The 24,847-nt window shown below is 40.6% G+C and overlaps 1 protein-coding gene across 2 annotated transcripts in view; it reads right to left on the bottom strand.

The window, feature by feature from the left end:
- Positions 1 to 24,847, bottom strand: part of kcnh5b (potassium voltage-gated channel, subfamily H (eag-related), member 5b) — a 317,576-nt gene that overhangs the window by 226,623 nt on the left and 66,106 nt on the right. For both annotated transcript variants that reach the window (XM_043697222.1, XM_043697223.1), the window contains exon 3: positions 18,248 to 18,354. In XM_043697222.1, the coding sequence (XP_043553157.1) occupies positions 18,248 to 18,354 (107 nt within the window). The remainder of the gene's footprint in view (positions 1 to 18,247; positions 18,355 to 24,847) is intronic.

Below are 24,847 nucleotides of genomic sequence, written 5' to 3'. Positions count from 1 at the left end.
CGGGTCCGGGGTTCGAGGGACCTTCCTTTTCTCTTTCCGTTTCTTAGCAGACAGATACATAATAGTTTGTCCTGCTAGTTCAGTTAATGCTGTCACTTCAGCTTTTAACTTCATAATTTCCTGCCTCAACATAGAGGCATCTCCCGAACTGAGTCCCTGCTCATGTTTCAGGAGGGCTAATTCTGCTTCAGCTTTTTGGCGCTTGTCTGACTGTTGTCTACAAGCCGCCGCACAGGCCCACATCCTCCGCTGTACCCCAGGCAAGGGGTTCTTCGGCAGGACTGGGATCCTCTCAAGGGTGGACAGCAGCGACCCTGGGGTTCCTACGCCCTCGGCCTCCCAGTTCTCCGGTCGCCCCCCACCATTTCTCAAACAAACTGCCACGCCATGCCCCGGTCCATGCCATCCCGGGACGGTCGGGGCCTCCACAGTTTGTTCCTCTGGTTTCTTTGCCTTTTTCCAAAACATTGTTCTGTATCAAAATCTTTCCTCAATTGCGATTGATCCTGCCGACTACGCCAAAATGTTTTTAAAAATTCTCATGGTCAAGGACCAGGCTCGCAGGAAAGTAGTCTGACACAGGACAAACAGCCAAGAGGCGAGTCTGCTAGAATATAAGTGTTTTATTCCCCGCAGCGTCGCCACAACCAGGTCTCGTACTTACAACGGGTCTGGTTTATACTCACTCTACGTGTTACCGGAACTGGGAGCCGTCAGTTCTCGTAGAGCGGTTGCCAACAACCCACGCTCGGCGGTTAAACGCAACCCCGGAGCAGACTCTACCGAACTGGAGACTTTTCCAGCTGATATACTCTTTTCGAGATCTAAACATTCATGTGAACAGCAGAGCAAGGCTGAAAAACACATTCCATTCTGGTCACATACAGATAAGAAGATTCACACGGGAAGGTGTGTAATAAGATTCACACGGGACTAAGCGACACCTTCCATTTTCGGTTAGATTCACACATGTATTGGGACACAATTTTAACCCTTTCACCACAACAGCAGACTGTCAAAAGGCATTTGACAGCCTAAAAACCATGTTAACCACTGCCCCAGTATTAGCCACACTGGATTAAATGAAGCCTTTCAAGGTGGCTATCGACATTAGTGATGTGAGTGTCAGTGCAGTGCTCCTGCAGGGGGATGACTTGGACACAGAGACTGGTTTTAAAACACACCCATCGAGAATCTTGACAAGGATACCAGCTTCAAAGTTTATTTAATATAGATTAAAAGAAAAGTCTGACCCCACAATTATGAAGGTGTTTTAGGTAATTGTCACTATATATTAAATACACCTATAGTAACAGCTAAATACACCTATCTGTTAGAATTAACAATGCAACCTACAAACTATCATGAAGGGATGTAGCTGAATTCCTATGAGCAATCAACCTTCGACAGTAAAAATGAGTCCCACTTCATGAGCAGGAAAGATGGAGTGACAAATTGTGTCAATAGACAACCTCTAAGAGACCAATAGAGGTTGTAAAATGTGGAAAATAAACTATTGCAGTTTCAGACCTCAGCAAACATAAAGCTGTGAAGTTCATCCTATCGGGTGCAACCCTTCTTCAGGGCTGGGGGTGGGTGTAAGGGGAGCTGCAGATCAAAGGGATGTTGGGGAAGCGTTTTGGGTGGGGGGGCAGGTGGTGAGGTAGGGAAAGGTGAACACAGGTGGATGGTTCACCTATCCCTACTTCACCACCTTGCCTCCCTCCCCACTCAAAACCCTCCCCATCCCATCCCTTTACCTACAACTCCCCTTACTTAACCCCGTCCTTAAGAAGGGTTACATTTGAAACGTTGACTTCTCCACCTCATGTTGCTGCCTGGCTTGCTGTGTTCTTCCAACCTCCTGCCTGTCTACCTTAAGTTCCAGCACCTGCATTGTTTTTGTCTCGAGTGAATTTCATCCTTGTCAATTTAATTTGAATATGTGCTATCTAGTGGGAAAACTAGTGGAAAAGGTATTTAAAATAAAGATAGTGGGGACCAGCCGAGAATCAAACTTATGTTTTGAACCAATTTGCAACTGTAAGATAGACAGTCTGTGATTGTTTAATTTCCCAAGGCTGAGAGAAGCTGCTGAAGAAGGGCTTATGACCGAAACGTCGATTCTCCTGTTCCCTGGATGCTGCCTGACCTGCTGCGCTTTTCCAGCAACACATTTTCAGCTGCAAACTATATACCTCAGTTGTTTTGACCACCATTTGAATTTAAGCAACCAGTTTAAATTATGCACCGTGAATGTGGTGCTAGAAAAGTACAGCACGTCAGGCAGCACCTGAGGAGCAGGAGAATCAATGTTTCGGGCATAAGCTCTTCAGATGCTGCTGTACTTTTCCAGCACCACACTCTTGACTCTGACCTCCAGCATCTGCAATCCTCACTTTCTCCTAGTTTAAATTATGCCCCAGGATACTAAAATCCAATCAAATTTGAATTGTACTCTTTTGACAACATTGAACCAATGAGATAATCCAATGTTTCGGGTATAAAATAAGCCAGCATTTTGGAAAGTTAGCCAGAGAAAGCACCAGCTGCCATTGAGGGACTGTCTGAGAAACACTCTCTATTAAAGGTACCTTTTTCATGTGAAACATCTTTGCAGCAAAAGAACGAAGACGATCCAAGGAGACCCACAAACAGAGGAAGGTCGATACAGGAGACAACAGCCACTGTCTGGTTTTGAAAATTAAGTTGCTGTAAATTTAATAGGGGTTTTATTGGATCAGAGCTGAAAATGTGTTGCTGGAAAAGCGCAGCAGGTCAGGCAGCAGCCTAGGAGCAGGAGAATCGACATTTCGGGCATGAGCCCTTCTTCAGGAAACCTGAAGCCATTTGAAAATTAGTTGCTGACACTTTTTAGATTATTTATTTCACAGTGTTCATTTTATATTCTCTGCTCGATTAATTAATGCAATTTACTTCATGATTTGGCTTTAATGTAATAAAAAAAATCTGGAATGATAATCTTCAAAACAGGCAATACACAACACAGAAACTCTGCTGGTCAACTTTATAATCAAATGTACTGAGGGTACAAAGATAGATAGAAAAGCAAGTTTTGAAGTGGATACAAAAGGAGGATATCTTGAAGTTTCAGGTAGTGGGAAACGAGGCAGACAGGGGCACCGAATTGTGCAGGAGACAAAAATTCAGCTCAATGGTCAAAAAATAAGTATGGAATGACACATAGGTTCAAATTTTCCAAAATTACTTTGGCGTGTGAAAAATTCAACTTGATTGGATAAAAGCAATTATATCTCCTTTATCCAAAAATGGAGAAAGACAGAAAGCAGAAAATCATAGGCCAGTTAGCTTAATACCTGTCACAGGGAAGATGTTGGAAAGCACTACTAATGCAGATAACTGAGAAAAGTTCAAGGTAATCAAGCAGAGATAACATGTTTTTTTGAAAGGACAACTTATTCAATCTATTGGAGACCTGTGAGAAAGTAAATTGTGCGGTGGATAAAAAGCAACAAGTCAATGTATTGTACATAGGTTTCTGACAGCAACTGTGAAAAATAAAAATTCATCATGAAAGATCAATATATTGGCATGGATAGAGTTGTTTTAAATCAACCTGTTCAGACATGTTATGACACGTTTTAGGGGCAGCTGGGATTTGAACTGAGGCCTCCTGGCTCAGAGGTAGAGACACTACCACCACACCACAAGAGCCCCTTTATTAGCATGGATAGAAGACTGGCTAGCAAATAAGAAGTAGAGAGTAAACATCAATGGGTGATTGTAACAACATGGGGTAAACTCTCCTGGTTAATTTAAACCAGCAACACAGAAAAGATTCATCCCGTGCAGTATTCTGTGAAAATTTGAGAGGCCAAGAACTATTTAAAGTAAAAATTAACAACTTTATTTCTTAAAGTTTAACAGAGAGTAATTAACTAATATCTATTTACAACTCCTTTCTCTTACCTATCTTTTATATTCCCTTCTACAATACTAGTCTGATAAAAGCTCCCAATTAAGATTTACCAAAGATTCAAGCTTTCAAAACTGGCCATCTGTCGAGTCTTCTATTTGAATCTTCCTGTGTCTTCTTTTCTTCTTTGGGATTATGCTTCACAGGTCGCGGATCAATAAAGGTACCTTTAAGAGAGCTATTTTTCAGGCAGTGTCTACATGTTGGTGACATGGCAGTTCTCGTCCCAACTGTTCAATTTTCCTCATTCTTATACCTCCAAAGCATTGGATTGTCTCATTGTCTTTTAAGATTGTCAATAAACTAAATTCAAACTGGATTGGAGTTTGGCATTTTGGGGAGTTTAATTTAAACTGATTGGCCTAATTCAAATCTGTTTTTGTCTCCAGGCAACCGGCTATCCCAGCTATCCCCGTAGCTGGACCACATGTTACATTGTATCTTATTCAGAACACTTGGTGCTGTCAGGTCGTTCTGCTGGCTTTTAACTCTCTTCAAGGTACAGTACACACTCATCTTCAAAACAGTTATTTTCTCATTGGAAGAGGCAATGAGTGGTAATCAGTACTAATCACTTTATACAATTTATTTGCATGACGTGGATGAAGGGACTAAAAAGACAGTTATTAAATATGCTGATGTTGCAATGACAGTTAGGAAAGTGATTTATGAAGAGGACAGAAGAAAGCTACAAGGGGATACAGATAGATTAAATGAATGGACAAAGATCTGACAAATGGCTTATAATATAGGAAAATGTGAAATTGTCCACTTAGGCGTGTAGAAGCATATTATGTAAATTGTGAAAGATTTTGAATGTCTGAAATACAGTGGGATATGTGTTTGCTAACACATGAATTGCAAAAGGTTACTGTGTTGGCACAGCAAGTAATTAGGAAAGTTAAAAAAAATTATTACTCACTGCAAGGGGAATAGAAAACAAAAGTAGGGAGGTGATACAGTTTGTTAACAAGACCATATCTGTTGTCCTGCGTACAATGGTGGGAGTCTCCTCATTTAAGGAATAATGTAAAGTTGTTAAAAATAGTTCAGAGAAGGTTTACCTGACGAATACATGGAATCGGCATGCCATTTTAAGAGGAAAGGGTGAACAGGCAAGGCTTAGATCTGCTTGAATCTAAAGAGTAAGAAATGGGGTGGAATTTGTTAAGTGTGTTCAGGAAAGTTTCCTCAAGCAGTTTCCTCAAGTTTCCTCAAGTAGGGTCCTACTCGGGAAGGGGCAAAACTCGACCTACTCTTGGGAAACAGGGCAGGACAGGTGACAATGGGGAGCACTTTGAGACTAGTGACCATCATTCTATTAATTTTAAATGCTATGGGAAGGAACAAAACTGGTCCACAGGTTCATGCTCTAAATTAGGGCAAAGCAAATTTTGATGGAATTAGACAAGAGCTTGCAGGGGTTGACTAGTTTGGGAGTGGGAGGAAGTGAAAGGCCTTTAAAAGTGAGTTAGCTAGAGTTCAAGCTCTATATGTTCCTGTGGGGGTGAAGGGCCAAGGTTGGCAAGAATAGGGAACCCTGGATGACAAGAAAAATTGAGGCTTTGACCATAAAAAAGGAGGTATGGCTCAGATGTCGGCAGTTTAGATCAAGGGAATCCCTGAAGGTATCTAGGGAATACAGGAGTTTACAGGAGAACAAAATCAGGAGGGTGAAAAGGGGGCAGAAGATAGTCTCGGCTGAGAAGGTTAGGGTGAATCCAAAGACAGTCTTTAAGTATATTAAAGGAAAAAGAATAGCTAAAAAGAGAATAGGTCCCCTCAAGGACTAAAGTGGACATGTGTGTGTAGAATGCCAGGATGTGGGCGAGGTCCTCAAATGAATACTTCTCTTTGTGTTTACCATGGAGAAAAACATGAAGGCTTGGAAACTGGGGAAGTTAGTGGTCATATCTTGGGGATAGTCCATATCACAGTAGAGGAAGTGTTGGATGTATTAGAATGTATGAAGGTGGATAAATCTCATGGACCTGATCAGATATATCCAAGAACACTGCAAGAGGCTTGAGAAGAAATTGCAGGGGCTCTGGGTGATATTTTTGCAACATCGTTAGCCGTGGGTGAGGTCCTGGAACATTGGAGGTTAGCGAATGTTGTGGCATTATTCAAGAAGGGTTGCCAAAATAAAAAACCTGGGAACTATAAATCAGGAAGCCTAACAGCTGTGGTAGGTAAGTTACTTGAGAAGATTCTGAGAATAAGACATACATGCAATTGGAAAGACAGGGTTTGATTAGGAATAGTCAGCACGGCTTTGTGCATTGGAGATCATGCCTCACAAATTTGTTAGAGTTCTTTGATGAAGTGACCAAGAAAGTTGACAAGGCAGGGTGACAGACGTAGCCTATGTGCATTTCAGTAAGGCTTTTGTTAGGTTCCACATGGTAGGCTGCTCTGGAAGGTAAGATCGCATGGAATCCAGGGGGAGCTGGCAAATTGGATACACAATTGGCTTGACGGTAGGAAGCAGAGAGTAATAGTGGAAGGATGCTTGTCAGACTGAAGGCCTGTAACTAGTGGAATGCCTCAGGGATACGAGCTGGGTCCATTACTATTTGTTATCTATATCAATGATTTGGATGAGAATGTACAAGGCAACGATTACTAAGTTTGCACATGACACTAAAATAGGTGGTATTATGGACAGCAAGGAAGGTTATCAGAAATTTCAGCAAGACCTTGATCAATTGGGGAATTAGGCTGAGAAACGACAACTGGAATTTACTATAGATAAGTGTGAGGTCCAGCATTTTGGAAAGTCAAACCAAGGTTGGAGTTTCATGGTGAATGGTAGCACCCTAAGAAGTGTAGTGGAACAGAGAAACCTTAGAGTTCAGATGCACGGTTCTCTGGAAGTGGGGTCACAGGTAGTCAGGGCAACGAAGGCAGCTTTTGGCCACTGGCATTTATCAGTCAGGACATTGAGTACAGAAGCTGGGAAGTTATGTTGCAGTTGTACAGGATGTTGGTGAGGCTGCACTTGGAGCATTGTGTTCAATTTTGGTCACCTTGCTATAGGAAGGATGTTATTAAACTGGAAAGAGTGCAGAAGAACTTTACAAGGATGTTGCCAGGACTCAAGGGTCTGAGTTATCGGCAGAGATCGGAAAAGCCAGAACTTTTTTCCTTAGAATATAGGAGATTGAGGGGGATCTTATAGAAATGTATAAAATCATGAGAGGAATGGATAGGTGAATGCACTCAGTCTTTTTCCCTGGGTTGGAGAATCAAGGACTAAAGTTCATCAGTTTAAGGTTAGAGGAGAAAGAATAAAAGGGAGCCCAAGGGGTAAAATATTTACACAGAGGGGGTGGTACACATATGGAATGAGCATCAGTGGAAGTGGTTGAGGCAGGTACATTAACAACATTTAAAAGGCATTAGGACAAATACATAGATAGGAAAGGTTTAGAACGATGTGGACCAAGTGCAGGGAAATGGGGTTAGCGTGGATGAATATTTTGATCAGCATGGACCATTTTGAGACAAAGGGCCTGTCTCCATTCTGTTGGACTCTATTACTCTATGACTCTATCTACAGCAGGATGAAACTATAGAACTAAGTTGGCAATGAACTAACAGCAAATGTCAAATGTCAGGAGCCTCTTTTTCATACATTTGCATGCCATGTATGCTCATGAAAAGGCAATGTCACCAGAATTTAGTGTAATTTTCCAGTTAAATAATCAGAAAACAAAAAGCATATGCTTTCATATTCATGACTGCTACGAGGTATAGCAAAAAATTAGAAAGGCAAATGGTTTAGGATCTATTGCAAGGAAAATAGAGTATAAAAATAAAGAGAGGAGTCCCTACACAACCAAACTGGGAATTAGTGAGACCATTGAGAATAACTGTGATCTCCTTTGATATGAGTTTCCAACATTACCATCTTCTTTTCCTGTAGAGGACACCTTGTTGAAGAGCTTTAACTAGGATATTAGCTGATGTACATTAGTATGTTAATTAAGTCACAAATAGTTTTGATCTGCCTGTCTGGCCAAAAAGACCTAATTTTATATTTCTGCAATGCCAAACTTCTTCAACATAATCCAACACTGATAAATTTTAATATAATAAAAATGAATTATTTTCTTAAAACTTGGTACTTTATTTCTGTACTTCAACCCCATGTGTATGACCCAATTTGTATTTTTCTCACTGCAAAATGGTAAGGCAAATAGAAACAATGTTATTTCCTGGCTGCCTGACCATCAAAATGTTTCAGTGTGATTGACAGCTAAGATTGTTTGTAGACATAGCTTTTTCTGGAGCCTATAACTCCTGTATTGTTGGATCCAAAATTTTACCAAATGTGGCATTAATGAGCCCTATTGGATTGATACCTGGCACATCGGATGATGGTCATGTTGTTGGAGGTCAGTCATGACAGCTCCACGACATCTCTGCAGGAGTTCCTCTGGGTAATGTCCTAGGTTCAACCATCTTCAGATGCTTCGCCTATGACCTTCCCTCCATCTTAAGGTCAAAAATAGGGCTGCTCACTCATGATTGCACAATGTTCAACGCTATTTCTGAGTCTTAGGTCCTGAAGCAGTCCATAGCCAAATGTAGCAGGAACAGGACAATATCCAGGCTTGGGCTGAGAAGTAGCAAGACACATTTGTGCCAGGTAATTACCATCACCAATAACAGATAATCACTGCCCCTTGATATTCAAAGGTGTTACCGCCAATGAATCACCCACTATTAATATCCTGGGTGCTACTATTGAGCCGAAACTGAACTGGACTAGCCATATAAACACAGTGGCTATATTATCGGAGGCTAGAGATACTGCAGCCAGTAACTCACTTCCTGACTCCCCAAAGCCTCCCCTCCATCTATAAGGCACAAGCAAAGAGTCCGTTAGAATATTCCCCACTTGATCCCATGAGTGCAGCTCCAACAAATCAAGAAACTTATCACTGTACGGGACAAAGCAGCTGGCTTCATTGGCGCCACTTCCAGAAACATCCACTCCCTCCACCATCGGCAATCAGTAGCAGTAGTACAGGTACACAATCCTTAATCTGAAACGCTCGGGACCAGCTGGTTTTCAGAATTCAGAATTTTTCGAATTTCGGAATAAGTGACAGTTTGTTGGTGAATTTTTTAAAAAATCTTACCAAACAGCAGACTCACTGTGAGTAAAACAGGCCCTGAGACAGAATTGAGGCCTGCAAGTGCTGGGCCACACCATCTGAGGGACACACATCAAGCGGGTGTGAGGTTGGGTTAACTGCACGCCAAACAACCTTGTTAATGAGAAAACAACTTCACAAAAAAAACCTTCGGATTTTGGAGCGTTTTGGATTTCAGGATTTCGGATAAAGATTTGTCTACCTGTATATTATTTCAAGATGCACTGCAGATATTCACCAAGGCTCCTTAGACAGTACATCCAAACCCACGACCGCTTCATCTAGAAGGACAAGTGCAGCAGGCATATGGAAATACCCGAATCGGAAGTTCTTCTTCAAACCATTCACTATTCTGACTTGGAAAACAATTGCCGTTCCTTGAGTTTTATTGGGTCAAATTCCTAGAATTCCTTCTGTAAGGACATCGTGGGTCGAAACAACTGTATCGATAAACAAATACAGAGGAACCTCGATTATCTGAACAAGTATTTCATTCAGATAATTGATTATTCAGATAACAGATTCAATGCCTCTCCTCTGGGACTCGGTATTTTCTGAAGTTTCCTTTTTCCTTGCTCTGTCTGCCTTGCTCCCTCTCTCTGTCTCAGGATTTGTTTCTGAGCAGACTCATACTTGTGTGTAAGGGACCTGCAGCATTGCTGAAGCCTCCCGTGCACTCCCCATTAGTTCAATGGGATTGACACAGCGAGCACTTAGCATGTCCACTCCCTGTTCAGGAGACTAGGCAGCAACACTACGTGCGAGCCTCCACTCCTCCATCTGCCCCTATCCCCACATCCCCATCTGTCCCCATCCACCCCCCCAACCCCATCTGCCCCCACCAACCCCAACCACATTCCAAAAACTCCCAATCCCCAACGGGGGAAGCTGGACTGGACACCAACAGCAAGACTGTTGCTGTCTTTGGGGGGGGGGGGGCGAGTCTCAAAATAGCGCGCATGCACGCACACACACACAAACACACACACACCTTATACTGCAACTTTTTGACAAGTTCCCACTCTGCCCTGTACAGGACAATGTTGGAGAGATTATCTGGGGAAGTGGGAGTCTAGGGTAGAACTCCAAAGAAAGTGTGGGGACAGAGAAAAAGGGCGAGAGGTCTGTCATTTGAAGACGGTGACTGGGCTCCCATCAATGTCCAGGACTGTTCTCGGCAGCATTTCAGTAAGCTGAATTCAGTTTTAATCATTGTAAACAAAAGATGCGATCAGTGTTGGAAACACCTCTCTGATGTAATGCTTTTATTGGGACCTTGAGATCTTCTTTGGAAAATCCGAAATTCGCATAACTGATATTCAGATAATCAAGGTTCCTCTCTATCACACCCTTAATTCTATTTTGGGGTCTCCAATTTTCTGAATATCACTACCAAGCCACTCCAAAAGATAAATATGGATGTGCTGAACAAAAGCAGAAAATAAGATTTATATAATGCCATTCAGGTAAGAAGAAAAGTTCCAAATTGCTTCACAATGGGAAATAGGGAACAGAATAGCAAGCTATGTAGTCACAGTTTAGGAGGACTATTTAGCACAGAAGGAAGCAATTTATTCCATTGTGTCTGTGCACTTTCATTGAAAAAGCTACCCACTTGGTTGTTCTCCCAGGCTCTTTCTCAACAGATCTGCAGAATGACTGAAAAATCTGCTGCAAAAAATCAATTTTGAGAAGAGTTTTAAACAAGGAGAAATACAAGGTGTGGTGATGGGTTTTATGGAGAGGAGGCTAGGCTAGGGCAGCTTAAGGCTTTAATAATTTTCTGTTTTTCTGCACCATTGTCAACATTTAAAAGTTTACATTGTTACATGTCGTGAGCCAATGACAGGGACAACACAAAGGTCAAAACCACAGAATCAAAAGCTTCAGGAAACATCAGGTTATTGGAAATTGCAGGTACAGGGTGGGCTAATACTCTGCAGTGAATCAAACATGGAGTGGGGGAGTTCAAATTTAATCTGCTAGATAAATAGTGCAGGCCACCAAAGACAGTAATGGACAATCGGACTGGGTATTGCATGGTGCAGGTTGCAAAGATTTTACATGTTCTCCTGTAGTGTGAGTGGCCAGTGCCAGGAATTGAAGCCGAAGGGATCAGGCTTTGAAGGGAAAGGAGAGGTCAAAAGAAGGTTTCACTAGGTGGAAACAGCATTCATAATTGGAGCTGTGACCAGTGGTCTCAGTTTGCCTGATATGAAACTGGAGAAAGTTATAAATAAGCCACAACTTGATGCCAGAGAGTCAGGCAGTCTGAAAGCATAGAGTGATTGTCGGGTCCAAAAAAGAGGAAATGGTACAGAACAGAATGACCTCAGCACACTGATGGAAGCTGTTTCTACTCCTGTGGACAACATCACAAACAGCAAAAATAGAATACTGGGCAATAAGAGTTAATGATGTGGTGCAAGGAAGAGAAAATGCTAGAGGTACATTAACTGTGGTTTAGTCTGTCCATTTTCTTTTCAAAGTGTACAGCTCTCAAATGTAACAATGTAAACTTTTAAACGTGGTGCAGAAATTATTTAAAGTAGTGTAATTTCAGATGATTATTAAATGTTTGCACTGCATTTTGAGTCCCTTGTTTCTCTCTTTATTCCTGATGCAGTCATAGCAACTTCCTGATCTGCTCATGATAGCACCCCAAGGTATTTTTGAGTCACGGTAATTAATTAAATATGTGCACTTATGTGGTCTACTTCTAAAGAGGTCTTGTGTATAATTAATAGTATCCCTGCTTCCTGGCCAGAAAACTCTAGATTTAAGTCCCACCCCAGGACTTGATAGTTCAGAAAGGTGTGTTCATACCTTAACCAAACACGTTGAGTATCAATTTACAAGTCCTTCCAACCACTGGCAGGCACTGACAGCAAGAGAGATTTCTGTAATGGGAAAGCTGTTGGAGTCCCTACCATCACTATTGCTGCTGCCAAACTACGATATGCATGTAAAAGTTCATGTTGCCTTAGTCACATTGACTTTCTGAGTGAATTGTAACACAATGCCACTTGGACATATTAATTGCAGAAGAAAGCATTTCACACTTTGACAAACAAGGGCTCGAAAATCCAGAGATCTTCTATCAGTGTATGATGCACTCACTAGAATATGTGAATTTGGAAAGGTGTTCTTAATTAGCAGAAAATTGGAAAGTGGCTGTACCACCATATCACATGCAACCTACAGAGCAAAAGGTATGTAACCTCACACTGGGTAGATGTATATTTTATACCCAGAACACCAGTGGAAGGCTAGGTTCTGATTTGCTCATCAACTTTATTCTAAAGTGAGGCAATTGTGCTCCACAGGTGCTACAATATTTTTTGTTGGGGGGAGCGGAGTCCAGGCTGAGACAAAGGCTTGAAAGACCCCACACAAGTCCTACTTGCATGGCAGATTGTGTGGTAATTCTTGCTTCTCATGTGAGCCAGCCTGGCAATGTCCACACCATTCCAACTTCAGAGGCTATTTTGGTATCAATGGAAGTTTCACCCCAAAAAGGCCCTGCCATGAACTTGAAGCAGGTACTGCAATTTGTTACCTGGTTTCTGGCCCAATTTCTGCTGTGTTGCAGGTAGACTTACACCAACACTGCACTTGTCAAGGTCCACTGAAATTCAGAGACCATTTCTCAATTCGCTCAGTTCTCAACTTCATAAATAGTCACTCAAATGTTTCAAATCTTACATCTTATCGAGATTCTCACTGCCTGCAAAGCTCCTCATCTGGTCCTCCCATACATTTTGTCGAATTTAGGAAAAGCTCCATTATTTCCACAACATTAGCACAGTGGTTGGACAATTCCTTGGTTCAAGCTCACTGGTTTGAAACAGAACCATCTGGCTCGATGGAAGAGTACCCACACTGAGCAAGCCATGGAGTAGCTTTAGCACCGGAAGCAATGAAGTCTGCATCTGCTCTCTCATCAATCAAGCCAGAATCAAGTGTTTGGAGCTACATGACTAGAAATGGAAAAGGTGAAAGACAATTTTTGTTTCTATTTCTGTTTCTCTTATAATTATCAATTATCTGAGGGTTTTGGCAATTAAGGCAGTTTGTTTTTAACCTCAGAAGATTCTTCCGGAGAGATTGGATGTGTGTCCCAACAAATAAATCAGCTGATTTCTTACAGTTCCATTTGACTCAGGTCTCATCCGAATGAGACCAGCAGCTTCCAGTATCAATCAGGTGTCCTGAAGCAGATTGTCATTGAGGGAGTGGGGCACTGCGGAACAGCATGGTGCTGTGGCAGTCCACAAGTTGGTTCGTGGAAAGGGATGAGTGAGCCACCAGATACTTGTGGCATTTTTATGCAGCCAAGAGGAGCACTTAAGCTGCAAAAGATAGCAAAAGATCAATTTTTTTTTTGCACACATAATTACATGGCTTCTAGCGATTCTATAAAGTTCATTGGTTCAGATCTGATACGACTAGGTAGAGTTTTCACAGATCAATCTCCACCAATGTGTACTCAACAACTGGAATAAAGTACTGACTACATGCGCAAGCTGTTTTAGGCCAGTACTAAAACATACCTAAAAGGAGACACAAACACAAGAACAGGTAAAAGCCAATCAACTCCTCAAGGCTAATCTGCAACCTATATCACTCTTTGTCCCATATCCCACCTTTGATGAATAACAATCTATCAACACCAAATTTAGTATTACAATTAATCTAGCATCAAATATCATTTGTGGAACAAGAGTTCTAAATTTCTACTGTATTTTGCCTGAAGAACTGTTTCTCAATTTTAGAACAGTTCTGAAGAAAGGTCACTGGACCCGAAACATTAACTCTGCTTTGTCTCCATAGATGCTGTCAGATCTGCTGAGTTTTTCCAACAATTTCTGTTTTTGTTTCTGATTTCCAGCACCTGCAGTTCTATCCAGTTTTTATTAAAACAAGAACATAGCTATCTCTGTCTTACATACAATGACTTGACCTCCCAGGGATTCTGTGGCAATGATTTCCATAGATTCACAACCTTCTGGCTAAAGAAATTCATCCTCAACTCAGTTCTAAAGAGTCACTCTTTCACTCTGAAGCTTGTGTCCTCGGGTCCTAGTCTCTCCTACTGCTTAAAACATCTCTCCAAGACCACTCTATCCAGGCCCCTCAATATTCTATAAGTTTCAATGAGACACCCCCCCCCCCCCCACATCCTTCTAACCTCCTTGGAGTATAGACCATAAGTCCTCAAACGCTCCCCATATGACAATCCCTGAATTCTTGCCATTATTCTTGTGAACTTCCTCCGGGCACCCTCCTTCATTAGATATTGGGCCCAAAGTGCTCACAATATTCCAAATGCGGTCTGACCAAAGTTTTGTACAGCCTCAGTACATGTCTGCTCTTGTATTCTAGTCTTTGCTAACACTGCATTTGCCTTCCTTACTGCCAATTGAACCTGTATGTTAACTTTGGAGAATCCTGAACTAGGACTCCTTAGTCTTGTTGCACTTCAGATTTCTGAACCGTTTACCTATTTAGAAAACAGTCTACATCTCTATTCCTCCTATCAAACTGCAAAACCTCAATTTTCCAAATTGTATTCCATCTGTGACTTCTTTGCCCACTCTCCTAGCCTATCCAAGTCCTTTTGCAGTATCCCCACTTTCTCAACACTACCTCCACCCCCCGCCACCCCACCCATCTTTGTGTCATCTCAATCTGAGCAACAATGCTCTCAGCTCCTTCATCCAGATTATTAATGTATAACATGAGTAGTTATAGACCAACACTGGCCCCTGCGAAACTCCACTAGTCACTGGCTACCTTCCTGAAAAAGACCCCTTTATACCCACTCTCTGCCTTTGCCAGTCAGCCAATCCTCTATTCATCCCAGTACCTTGTCCTTTGTCCCTCACGCCATGGGCTCTGACCTTATTTAGCAGCCTCCTGTGTGGCATTTTGCCAACAGGTCTTCTAGCCTCAATGTTGTGAATTATGTGGTGAGTACTCCAGACAGGAGAAAGAATCAATCAGCAAGTGTGTCAAGTTAATATGTTGAAAAGGCATTATAAAGGGATAATATTCATGGAACATGAACACGTAGTCATGAAAGAAGTAGGGAATGAAACTGAAAATCAGAGCTATCTGGAAATGAATCAGAAATTGAAAATTCAAATTTGCCCATCCAACAATCAATTGAAAAACATGAAGGTACTTTAAAAGTTAGAAAACATCAGGTATTATCTTCTAGAAAGCTATTAAAGTGACTTAAAATGGCTATCACTGGAAGATATGTCAATTATGAGAATAAGTCAGGATGAACATGATGTTACCTAAAAACCAACCTCCCTTCAGACTCAGTCCAGAGAGATCAGTTCTAGTGAGGGAAGACATTAAGCTAATGATGGACAATGACATTAATGAACTGAGTAATGGTAACATGAGCTCACCTATCATGATGGTGCTGAAACTAGATAGGTCACACAGATTGTATTATCATAAAGTCAACATGGTAATAAAAGCAGACTCCTACTCTATTTCAACACTGGAAGACTACAATGAATTGGACAGGCATGATTTGTCATAAAATTGACTTTCTAAAGAAATTTTGGCCAGTTCTGGTTACTGACAAAGCCAAATAAATATGGGCTTTTATAATACCAGACGGACTTTAACGATTCAAAGTCATGTTGTTTGGAATGAAAATGCACCATCAACATTTTAATGATTAACGAATGAAAATACGTTGTCGTAATTGTGTTGTTTACATTGACAACTTGATTGTTTTAACCAATTTACGAAGAACATATACACTATTTAAATGATCAACCACAAAAAGCCAATTTGGTTATAAATCAGACTGGGAATTTGCCAATGTGCAGGTGACATATTTAGGCCACAGTGTGGGACAAACCTAAATGGCACCCAGAGAAGTGAAGGTATGGGCTATTTTGGATTTTCCCTTGAAGAAAACATGAAATTGTACATTTTGCTGACTATTTGTCGTGAACCTCAACACTGTCATTGAACCTTTAACAAATTTCTTGAAGGCAGAAAATTTGAATAGACACAAGAGCATCAAAGTGACTTTGACAATATGAAAGCCATGCTGATAACCACACCAGTTTTACAGCACCAATTTATCATAAGACACTCAAACTATCATTGATGCCTGTGAGATTAGTTTGGGAACTGTTTTAATGCAAGTAGGTGGGACTGGGATCAAAGGACCTATCAGTTATTTTACAAAGAAACTGACCACATATTAGCCATAATATCCTATAGTGGAAAAGAAGACATTGAGCATTGTGATAGTTCTATATCATTGCTGCTGATGTAAAATCAAAACACGGAGTAAACTGTATTGACACACAATCCTTCGATTTTCCGAGACAAATATTGGGAGAAGAAATTACAATTAGTTAGGTGGAGTTTAATTCTCCAATCATACAGTTTGAAAATTGTTCATATGTCTGGAAAAGAGAATATGATACTGGATGTTTTATTGAGAACATGTATGAAGGACATGGAGTGATGTGATGCCCATGGATTAATGAGATAGCTTTGAATGAGTAATCAAAATGCCCAAAAGATTTTATTCATCTGAGGAAGGGCCACTTGACCCGAAACATTAACTCTGCTTTCTCTCCACAGATGCTGCCAGTCCTGCTGAGATTTTCCAGCAATTTCTGTTTTTTGTTTCTGATTTACAGCATTCACAATTCTTTCGGGTTTTATTATGATAAAGTTTAGGTTGTGTTACAGTACAATCAGGTTTGCACTCAGCTAAGTAAATATTAACAGGCTTTATCAAACATAATGTTTAACTAGAAAAGGTAAGGGGGAACAGACATTTGTGAGACCCAACATACTCAGGAAGTGGTTACAACTTGTTCTGACATTATCATAAGATCACTGATAATAGAGTTCCTAATTATCATTGTATTTCATTATCTTGCATGTGTGTCATTGTGTTTTGTATCTTACTGTACTGATGAGTTACATTTTGTGTACTTTGACAAAAAAATCATAAAAGACTATTGAAGGAGGTTTTATAATAAATCTTCAACATAGATATAATCTGACCCAAATAACTTACTAAGAATAAATACAGCAGGTTTAAGAATATCACTGCAAGTCTAAAATAGAACAGGCATTGTTACCATCCAATACATTACTCAACTTCAAAACAAGACAGACTAGCGCTTACAATGGCAATATTATTTGTTGTATCGTGCTAGTGCATTTTACAGATAAGATTGTTAACAACGATGTTGCAGAGTCTGCATTCCATATCTATGGGATGCAGTGTTATGGATGCATTTTCCACATTGTGATACAGATCAAAATATCTCGCTCATATTTTGATCATTGCTCTTTAACTAAAATGTTACTTTTTAAAGATACAAAGCCATTATATACTTCTGATTTTAAAAGCATTTTCATGACGGACCATTCAAAAATATTTCTGAAATTATCCATAAGGAGAGCCATTTATGGTACTGCAGTAAAACAAACAGGCTGAACAACCAAATAGTAAAATTAACGTCAAGCATACAAACACAAAGCCAAGATGATGTGGTTCAAACTTTGGTATCTCATCCACTTTATAAATGATGAAGTTTTTTTTTTAAAGAGGGTCTTTTTAACAGAATACACTACATTCAATAGTATTTATACATCTTCAACTAATGCATATTCTACATTTTAATGAAACTGAGGGTGGTTAGGTGCAGGGTCTTCCTTGGCAATGGTAGGCACCTAGATGGGAAAACATAGATGAACCAAAAGACTTGCTGGGGATTTGCTCAGCAGAGTTTATGCAATAAGTCATTTATGAAACGCTGCTAAAGGAATGATGAGGGTATCTCACTTATTCAAACGGATCCATGAAAATGCAGATTGGATTGGAATTAAATCTCAGCAAGAAACAAATGGCTTTTAATAAATTAAAAACAGCCATTCTGATTGCAATGTCACAATAACAAATATAGTCTAAAGCAACTGATACATTAGAAAATGCACAATTCAGTAACTAGAGAATGCAAAAAAAGGAACTACTTTAAAAAATATTTTAAACGCTAATACTTTCAATTTATTCCAAGGAAAATCACAAATTATTTGAATTTTTAATTGTATTGCAATTACTTACTGTTCTTTTTATACAGAAGAACTTCAAAGCAGTTTGATTCATAGTTGTCAAACGTCTGTCTGACCTTCTCAATGGTCTTCTTATCTGTCAGGTCACCATACATAAAACTGCACAGAAAAAGAGGAAAAGAGCATGATTTAGATTTTCACCTATTCCTGCTTTTGTTGATGATGTGCTCTAATCTTAGAATTGTAATCAACAGGAAACAGGAGGGAAAATGACATTTAGAAACAGTTGCATCATCGTGTAAGTATCTTACAGATTTATTCAATAAAGATATTTATATGTAAATCATTACGGGAATATTTTATGCACCTTACCTGCTCATGCTACATGTAATATGGTCGTAAGTGTGCATTGCAGAACTGTTATATGATGATTATAGAATCCCTACAGTGTGTAAGCAGGCCATTCTGCCCATCGAGTCCACACTGACTCTCCAAAGACCATCCCGCCCAGATCCACCCTCCACTCTATTCCCGCAATCCTGCATTTCCCATGATTAATCCACCTAGCCTGCACAACCCTGAACACTATGGGCAATTTAGCATGGCCAATCCACATAACGGACACATCTTTGGACTGTGGGAGGAAACTGGAGCACCTGGAGGAAACTCATGTTAACATGGGAAGAATGTGCAAACTCCACACAGACAGATCCCTGGTGCTGTAAGGCAGTAATGCTAACCACTGAGCCATTGTGCTGCCCCATAATCATTGGCAACCATCCGCATTTGTGTTCACAATGAGCATTTGGGCTATTGTGCTCATTGGAACTCAATAGTCATGCAAATTTCCCAGGGTAAAAACAAGGACTGCAGATGCTGGAAACCAGATTCTAGATTAGAGTGGTGCTGGAAAAGCACAGCAGTTCAGGCAGCATCCGAGGAGCAGGAAAATCAACGTTTCGGGCAAAAGCCCTTCATCAGGAATTTCCCAGTCTCCTCCAAGGTTAGCCTAAGAGCCACTTCAGCTCAGTGGTGCTACTCATGCGACGAGCAAAAGTCACTCATCACAGGGCAACAAGTCCGAGGAAACACAATTACTTCAGGACACTACAGCCACACATTGGAGTAGAGTACTCCGAGGTGTGCTGCTTAAGATAAAGTTGGAAACTTAAAGATGGAACTGGTTGCAAGGAGGATGAGAGAAATCCCAGAGCTGCAGCTGGAAAAAGCCAGGACAGTACAGAAAGGCAGAAATGAATGAAACATTTGTAATTTAGTCAGAGCTTATGTAATAACAATAGAAGAAAATCAGAATATATTTACAAATGTGACCCTACAGGTTTTGTTTAAAAATGTCTATTCGAAACAAAACAAATTGTGAAATAAGAGCTTCAGGCTGCTGTACATTTTGATGCCAGTGTGTGTGTTATACACAGTCAGCCATTCAGACTTATTGTTCATCCCCTTACTGATGAAGTTCAGTTGGAGATTCAAAGGTCCTGAGCTCTGCAAAGGTCATCACATACAGCACAAAAATCATAAAACACTGAATCATAAAGCCACTTCCTGTGGCTCCTGCATTTAGCAGGACACATTGAAACAAGAAAGGATTTGGCTTCTGCAGCATTTCAGGGCCTCTAGATAGAATGATGGTACTGGACCATGTGCTCTATTGAATTTGACACGAGACTCAGCTACTAAGAGTAATGAATGATGACAAGTAACAACATTCAAATTTAAAAGCTCATTTCATTTTATGATAAATAGATAGATTACCTAGACTTTACAACTACTTCTAATATTCTAAATGTCTTTTTTCTTGGAATGTTAAATCATTATTGACAAGTATTCATGATAAAAAGAATAGGATTCCCATCTGGAAAAAGGAGAACAATCTGGATATCATTTGCAGTTGCATCCAGCTATCTTGGGAGATGATCTCTATCTAGGGTTGAATCTATCACTTTGCTTTGAACTTGGTTTGTTGTGGCTGCTTGGGCCAATTCAAGAGTGCCAATCCCTTCCATAGTCAGTACAGGTGAATTGCATTGACCCAAGGTAACTGAAATTTCCTCCTTCCAACGGGTTCTCAATTTCTAGCATCAGGTCTTTTATTTTTTGTCCTTTGCTTTCAGGCATTCCCGACCCAGACAATTTGAGGTCTAGCTTGCAGACATCCTTGTAAAACAGTTGGGGGTGAGCTGGGTAAAGCCCGCCATACAGAATGTCTTTGGGGATGTGACCACCATCAATTTGGCTCACATGGCCTAGCTAATACCTGCGCAGAAATGCCATGGATCCCTGCACACTGGTGGCCTTCCATGCCCAGCACTCTCTTTTGCCACCAAAAGAGAAAATGCTGGAAAATCTTAGCAGGTCTGGCAACATCTGTAAGGAGAGAAAAGAGCTGACATTTCGAGTCTAACTGACCCTTTGTCAAAGCTCTCTTTTGCCAGGAGATCATAAAATTCAGGACAGGCAGTAGAGTTGGACGTTGTTCCGCTGCTTTTCTTGGCTGACAGAAGTTGTCCAAGCCTCGCTGCTCTAAGGAGGGTGCAGAGAACATAAGCCTAATAAACACAGTGCTTAGAAATTTTGGTTGTTTTGCTTCAAGGGACAAATTGCTGGTAATTGTCGATCCTTCAGAGGGAGGGTATCAACATTGATGGAAGGTAGAATCTATACATCCTAGCCCCATAACTTTGGTCTTTCAGATGCTGATGATCAGGGCTATAAGCTGCTGTCAGTCAGCTTCAGTACAGGTTGTCAAGTCAGTAAAGACTTTGTTGTTAGCCTAAACTTTTACAAGTTGAAAAACTTGGCATCAGCTCCGGCCTGCAGCTACACACCTTTGTTTCAGTTGCAGAAGGCATACAATAGCAGTGTACAGAAAAATATGCCAAGAGAGAGCACCAGTCCTGCTGAACTCTATTGCTGACGTTAAAAGCCTTTGATGACATACTTGACTGAATCTAACATAAATACACATATCCTGATGGAAAGAAAAAATGATGGCAAGAGTCTAGGACTCCATCTCTATTGCTGTTGAAGGCCTTGCCGAGGTCTATGAAGGCAATATGGAATAGTCTACACTGCTCACAGCAGTTTTGTAACTGCTGAAATGAGAAAATCAAGTTTGCTTTTGATCTGCTGGCTCTGAAGCCACATCAACACTCACATGAAATGCATGTTTGTGCCGCCATACATATCCAATAGTCTGGCTCCGAAATAAACCATGTTCAAGGTATTCTGAATTGAGCATCAAAGAACTGCACTGAAGTCCATCACCCACTCCTTGCAATGATCAGATAAGACTCTTCACACATGGAAAAAGAGCAGTTTTGAAAGCTGTTTGGTAGAAAATCAGAATATTGAATATACAACTCTCAAGTGGCTGCTACACATCTTTAAGACTTTTTTTTCCTGCAAATGTTCCATTGAAGGGAGCAAAAGATTTAACAGCACGGTGCACATGATGAATGCAGCATTTTCAGTAAACATTTGGGAACTGTAGAAACAAGAAAAGATTCATGACCAAATGAATGCAGTCTCTGAGGTTTGTCATATATGTGAGCAAAGGTTTGTTAGTCCTAGACAAATGGCAAACTAAGTGTATAAATCTTTGAAATAACAGAATGCGTGTAGTTCTAAGATACAATTGTTTTTCTGCTTCTGCTCAGGTAGTTAAGCCACGAAAGTTGTACAGAGCATTGATTTCGCTTTCCTACAATCTACATTGGTTTATGCCTCTATTGTGTGATGATGCTGTCACTTTTAAAAGGTTATTTTGTCCTTTTTTTTAAAAGAAATCGTAAAGGCAGAGATGCCGAAGCATCCAGGGACTTTAATCATGGAAGGGGATTGGCCAGTTCCCCCAGTTCAGATTTTTTCTAGTTTTGGTTTTGGCTGTAGCAGTCACAAGATGTTGGAATCCAGAAGTGTTGCAAGCTTCAGTAAAGGATTTCTCTGAAATATCTCTCTGCATGTTGTTCCCTTCAGCCATACGAATCTGTGTTTGCATTTATGCTTTTTTGCCCAGTGGTATGGTTATGATATGTTACTGTATTGGAACAGTTAATTAGTAATAGTTGCTGCATCGGGTTGGTTACGTTTTCCAACAGTTAAGTTTTGATCTAAATTCCGCTTTCCTTTGTTTATGTTTCAACTGTAGTGTTTAAATAAACTCTGTTTTGCTTAAAGCTGAGTGGTTTGACTAGCTACGTCACACCTGGCACACCCACTTCTCATCTGCCTATAAATAAGAAAAAGTTAGAGTCTAGGCTACCTTCTTAAAATATTTTAAAAGTGCCTGGCCTGGAACCACAATAAAGTTTGAATTCAGAAGAATGGAAATAGTGCCAGATTTTAGACTATATAGCTCAGTATCAAGAACAAGTCAGTCCAAATTAATTTCACACACACACACACACACACACACACACACACACACACACCATTGAATTCAATAAATATCTGGAATTTAGGGGACACTTCAAAATAATCCAAATTAATTCCTCTGCTGCGCAATGACTAATGTGCATGTAGAGAGTTTTGTCTTAATTGAACTAGAACAATTCATTATGGGTCTCAATTTCAATAATTTACCAATGGAAATGGGGTTTATCTTGGCAGGAGTGCTAGACCTTTACTTCAACCAAAATCATGGATCAGAAAATTAAGCATGCTATGTAATGTCTAAAACTCGACTTTCAAACTGCACTAGTAGATGTCTTTTTGCCAGTGGAGTCTTGCAAAATCACAATTATACACCTTATCAACCTTTGCATACTTGCTTTTGTTTCTGTCTATATCAATGAACAAATGTTGGACAGAATTGCAGCTTCATTTGAAAGAAGAGCATTTCCCACAGTAGTTTCAAAGTAATCATTTAGAGTCATAGAATCATACAGTCCAGAAACAGACTTCCCAATCTGACCTTGTCCCATTTGCCAGCATTTAGCCAATATCCCTTTAAACCTTTTCTATTCATTACCCATCCAGATGCCTTTTAAACATTGTAATTGTACCAGCACTTCCTCTTCAGCTCATTCCATGCATGCACCACCCTCTGCATGAAAAAGTTGCCCCTTAGGTCCCTTTTAAATCTTTCCCTTCTCACCTTCAACCTGTGCCCCCTAATTTTGGATTCCCCTACACTGGGGAAAAGACATTGACTATTCACCCTATTCATGTCCCTCATGATTATATAAACTTCGATGAAGTCTCCTCTTAGCCTCTGACATTCCAGGGAGAAAAGCCCCAGCCTCTCCCTATAACTCAAACCCTCCAGTACCAGCAACATGCTTGCAAATTCTTTCTGCACCATCTCACGTTTAACAACATCTCTCCTATAGAAGGGTGACCAGAATTGTATGCAAAACTCTAAAAGTGGCCTCACCAATGTCCTGTACAGCTGCAACATGACATCCCAACTCCTATACTCAATGTTCTGATCAATGAAGGCAACCTTGCTAAACGTCTTCTTCACCACCCTGTCTACCTTTGACATCACTTTCAAGGCACTGTGCACCTGTAGGCCTAGATCTCTTTGTTTAGCAATATTCCCCAGGGCTCTACCATTAACCGTGTATGCCCTGCCCTGGTTGGCCTTGCCAAAATGCAACAGCCCACATTTATCCAAATTAAACGTCTGCCACTCCTTGTCCCATTGGCCCATCTGATCAAAGTCCCATTGTACTCTGAGATCATGTCCACTACACACTGATTTGATGTCATCTACAAACTTACTAACCATACCTCTTACATTCATATACAAATAATTAATATAAATGATGAAAAGCAGTGGACCTGCACCGATCGTTGCAGCACACTGCTGGTCATAGGTCTCCAGTCTGAGACCACCTTCTGTCTCCCACCTTCAAGCCAATTTTGTAGCCAATTTGCTAGCTCTCCCTGGATCCCATGTGACCTAAACTTACTAACAAGCCTACCATGCGGAATCTTGTTCAACACTTTACTGAAGTCCATATAGTCAACATCTACCACTCTGCCTTCAATTTTCTTTGTCGCCTCTTTAAAAAACTCAAGTTAGTGAGACATGATTTCCCACCACTGACCCATGTTGACTATCCCTAGTCAGTCCTTGCCTTTCCAAATGCATGTAAATTTTGTTCCTCAGAACTCCCTCCAACAACTTATCCACCACTGACTTAAGGCTCATCAGTCTATTGTTCTCTGGCTTTTCCTTACAGCCTTTCTTAAAATAATGGCACCGCATTAGCCAACCTCCAATCTTCCAGCACCTCACCCATGGTTGTCGATGATACAAATATCTCAGCAAGGGGCCCAGCAATCTTTTCCCTCGCATCGCACAAAGATGTGGGAAACACCTGATCAGGTCCTTGGGATTTATCTACCTTTATACATTTTAAGGACTCCAGCACCTCCTCTTCTATCATATGAACTCTTTTCAAGAATCACTATTTATTTCCCCAAGTTCCCTAGCTTCCATGTCCTTCTCAACAGTAAATACTGATACAAAATATTTGTTTAGTAGCTCACCCATCTCCTGTGGTTCCACACATAGACAGCCATGTTGATCTTCAAAGGGCCCTATTCTCTCCCTAATTTTTTCTTTGCTCTTAATGTAATTATATAATCTCTTGGATTTTTCTTAACTTGATTTGCCAAA

The sequence above is a fragment of the Chiloscyllium plagiosum genome, chromosome 10, assembly GCF_004010195.1.
Source record: "Chiloscyllium plagiosum isolate BGI_BamShark_2017 chromosome 10, ASM401019v2, whole genome shotgun sequence".
In the NCBI taxonomy this organism is placed as follows: Eukaryota; Metazoa; Chordata; class Chondrichthyes; order Orectolobiformes; family Hemiscylliidae; genus Chiloscyllium; species Chiloscyllium plagiosum.
The sequence above is the reverse complement of the archived record's forward strand: the minus strand, read 5'-3'. Positions and strand labels throughout refer to the sequence as shown.